This window comes from Lutra lutra, chromosome 18, assembly GCF_902655055.1.
Source record: "Lutra lutra chromosome 18, mLutLut1.2, whole genome shotgun sequence".
In the NCBI taxonomy this organism is placed as follows: Eukaryota; Metazoa; Chordata; class Mammalia; order Carnivora; family Mustelidae; genus Lutra; species Lutra lutra.
In genome coordinates, this window is record NC_062295.1 from 23,427,477 (window position 1) to 23,430,732 (window position 3,256).

General features: G+C 57.6%; 1 protein-coding gene across 1 annotated transcript; it reads right to left on the reverse strand.

Moving 5' to 3' along the window:
• Positions 1-535: 535 nt before the first annotated feature.
• LOC125091142 (zinc finger protein 689-like) lies at positions 536-2,905 on the reverse strand. The gene is made up of 4 exons (XM_047714588.1): positions 2,710-2,905; positions 2,393-2,506; positions 991-1,749; positions 536-822 (listed from the first exon to the last, which is right to left on the reverse strand). Exons 1-4 carry the CDS (start codon positions 2,903-2,905, stop codon positions 536-538), a joined length of 1,356 nt encoding a protein of 451 aa, XP_047570544.1.
• Between the last annotated feature and the right edge of the window lie 351 nt (positions 2,906-3,256).

A 3,256-nucleotide genomic window follows, 5' to 3' on the forward strand; every position in this document is an offset into this window, starting at 1 on the left:
TGCAAAGCTCAGAAGGATATACACAAGTGAGAAGTATTGTACTAGACTGTTTCAACTGAATATATATTATTTAATCCTCACAACCACCTGGGGGTAGTATTAATGTATTCATTTTATAGTCAGAGAGATGCTGATGATGCGGGGGATGAGCCAAGATTGGGCAGGGGACAAACTGGTTCAAAGCCCATGATTCTCCTTTTACATTATGGCTCCTGGCCCCAGCTGAGATCTGTTCTCCTGAGATCTAGAGTGAGGGGAAACCCGGAGCTGAAGGTCAGAGGTCGGGGCTGGGGGCTGACTGGAGGAGTCTCACACTTCTTCTGGAAGGTTCTTCACTCCGGATGTCCTACCTCTCGGCTCCCAGGTCTCTCCTAGATTCCAGACATGGCTGAGCCCCTGCCATCTCCATGTTGCCTGATTCCCTTTTTCTCCCCTCTCCTACCCCTTGCCCTCTGTGCACCTCCTTCCCAACACTTGGTGAGAGAGAACCTTAAAACTTTTGTTCCTTTACACTGCTTTTACTCAGACACTTGCACTACTTGAACACATCGGGAAAATGGCGGAAGTGTACTGATGGTTCCTGACCCTCAGGAATGGAGGCCTGGGTTGGGGGTGGTAACAGAGGTCTGTCACCCCTCTGACTTGCCCCGCCTGGACGATGGATCCATTGGTGGGCTTCCAGGGCACTCTTTCGTTTAAAGGTTTTCCCACACTGGAAACAAGGGAAGGGCCTCTCGACAGAATGGATGCGCCTGTGGCTGTTGAGGACACAGGAAGAGGTAAATCGGTGCCCACACTCAGGGCAGGAGTAGGGCTTCTCCCCTGTATGTGTGCGTCTGTGGATAGCCAGAGAGCCACCTTGCCGGAAGGAGCGGCCACAATCAGGGCACACATGGGGCTTTTCCCCGGTGTGAATGAGCTGATGCTGGAGCAGGTTATTTTGCTGGGCAAAGCGGGCGCTGCAGTGGGCACAAGGGTAGGGACGCTCACCAGAGTGGACTCGCTGGTGATTGGTCAAGAGGGAGGGGTAGGCGAAGCCCTGACCACAGTCAGAACAGATATGGGGCTTCTTCCTAGTATGGGTGTGCTGGTGTATAGCCAAGAGGGAAGGGTGTGTAAAGTGGCGTCCACACTCGGTGCACACGTATGGCTTCTCCCCACCATGTCTGTGTCTATGGATAGCCAGGGCCCCCGTCTGGCGGAAGCAGCGGCCGCAATCTGGACACGAATAAGGCTTGTCCCCTGTATGAAGCAGCTGGTGCTGGACGAGGTGAGCCCTCTGGGAGAACTGGACCCCACAAGGCCCACAGACATATGGACGGTCTCCGGAGTGGATTCGCCGATGCCTGACCAGCATCGAGGGGTAGGCAAAGAGCCTCCCACAGTCTGGGCAGGGGAAGGGCTTCTCCCCTGTATGTACACGCATGTGGACAGCCAGGTTGCCTCTTTGGCGGAAGCAACGTCCGCAACGGTCACAGGGAAAGGGTCGCTCCCCTGAGTGGACCCGCTGGTGGCTGGCTAGGAGGGAGGGATAGCTAAAAGAACGGCTGCATTCCAGGCAGGCGTAGGGCCTCTTGAGAGTCTCGGAGCACGGCTGTCCCGTGTCTGTGGACAGCTGAGGCAACGGTCGGCTGCAGTCCCTGAAACTAGGAACCAGCCTGGCCCTCACTGATGGCACGTTCTTCACAAGGGCATCCTCAGGCTCCTTGGGCCTGATTTTGCTGCTGGGTTCGTTCTTTTGCTTGCTTTCTAGAGAGACAAGAGAATTGAAACGGAATTGTTGAGTGCTTGTGAGATCATGCCTGTGTTTTCCCTCACAGGGGCATTTCTCTGTTCTAGTTTCTCTAAACAGTTTTTCTGTTCTAGACCCTGTTTCAGAGCCCCCAGGACTCATCTCAGGCAGCAGCTCCCCATTCCATGGCCCACGGGCCCTTTTTTCCCCCATCATGTAGGGCTTGTAAAATTGCAGCTTGTCAGAAGACGAGAGATCGTACTGCTGTTGGAAATAAGCAATCGCTTGCTGTGTTGAAACGGGCATTTCAACAGGGACTGAGATTTCTCCAGACACTGGAATGGACTGCAGGTTGGTGTGTAAATGACCAGTGTCCCTAAATGAACTTCTGGCCCCTTTTGGAGGCACGCAAATACTCTGGGACACAGAGAGGAAGGCTCAGTAAATTCTACCCCCAACTTCTCGTCCCCCAACCTAGGTGTCCTTGACCCAAGTAAGGCACCAGGTCTGGTAAAGGAACTTTGGAAGAGAAGGCTCGGAGGAGTCTCTCTTACCAACTGGGGTCTGTAAGAGAGCCCGTGTGTGGGGAGGAAGCTGTGGGAAGAAAGCCCCTGCCCTGGGCTTGCTCTGGGCCGTCCAGCTCAGCCCCACTTTCCTCACCTAGCCCAGATCCTGGGTGCCTCGCCCCGTCCTCAGGATCCTCGGCCTCGGGGCTCCACACCTCCTTCTTTCTCTCCAGCCAGGAGATGAGGGCCGGTTTGGAGCCTGCGAATCCTAGGCGAGAAGAGGCCAACAGCGGACAGGGTGAGAGGATGGAGCCTCGATAAGGCGCTCCCTCCACAGGGGTAGGTATACAGCCTTCTGAACCCAAGCGGAGAAGACCCTCCCCAACAACAAGACACTAGGGCGCGTCCAGGCCCGAAGTCTAAAAAACTCCGTGTCACAAAAAGGGACAGAAAGGGCAGGCCGGGCCTCACCGAGCGCGCCCAGGTGGCCGTACGTCTCCCGCATCACGTCCCGGTACAGGGCCCTCTGCGCTGGCCGCAGACATCCCCATTCCTCCGGGGAGAAGTACACGGCCACGTCCGCGAAACTCACGGCGCCCGGCCTCTCTCGCCCAGACTCGGTGTTCCCCTGACCGCCGGCGAGGCGCGGAGTCCGACGCGGCGCCATGGGTCCAGAGCCCCCCGCCCAGTCCCCGGGTTCTAGACGCCGCGGGGCGGAACCCGGCCGGTGCTCAGGCTCAGAGCGCCTCACAGGAGGCCCGAAGGGCCCCGGGACCTGCGTCTCGTGGGGCCAGTGCAGACCCCTCCGGAGTTATCTTACGGGTCCTGCAAGGACTTGGGTTAGAGCACTGGAGGATGCCAGTCGCCACAGTGGAAGCACCGGAGATGCTCACCCACCCCTCCGCTGCACCCGGGTTAGAAGCCCTTCGCCCGCAAGGGTAATGGCACCGCTGGGCTTCACGCCCTTCTCCCTCCCCTGCACGGTCATTGGGTGACGCGGGGCAGGAGGACGCGTTCT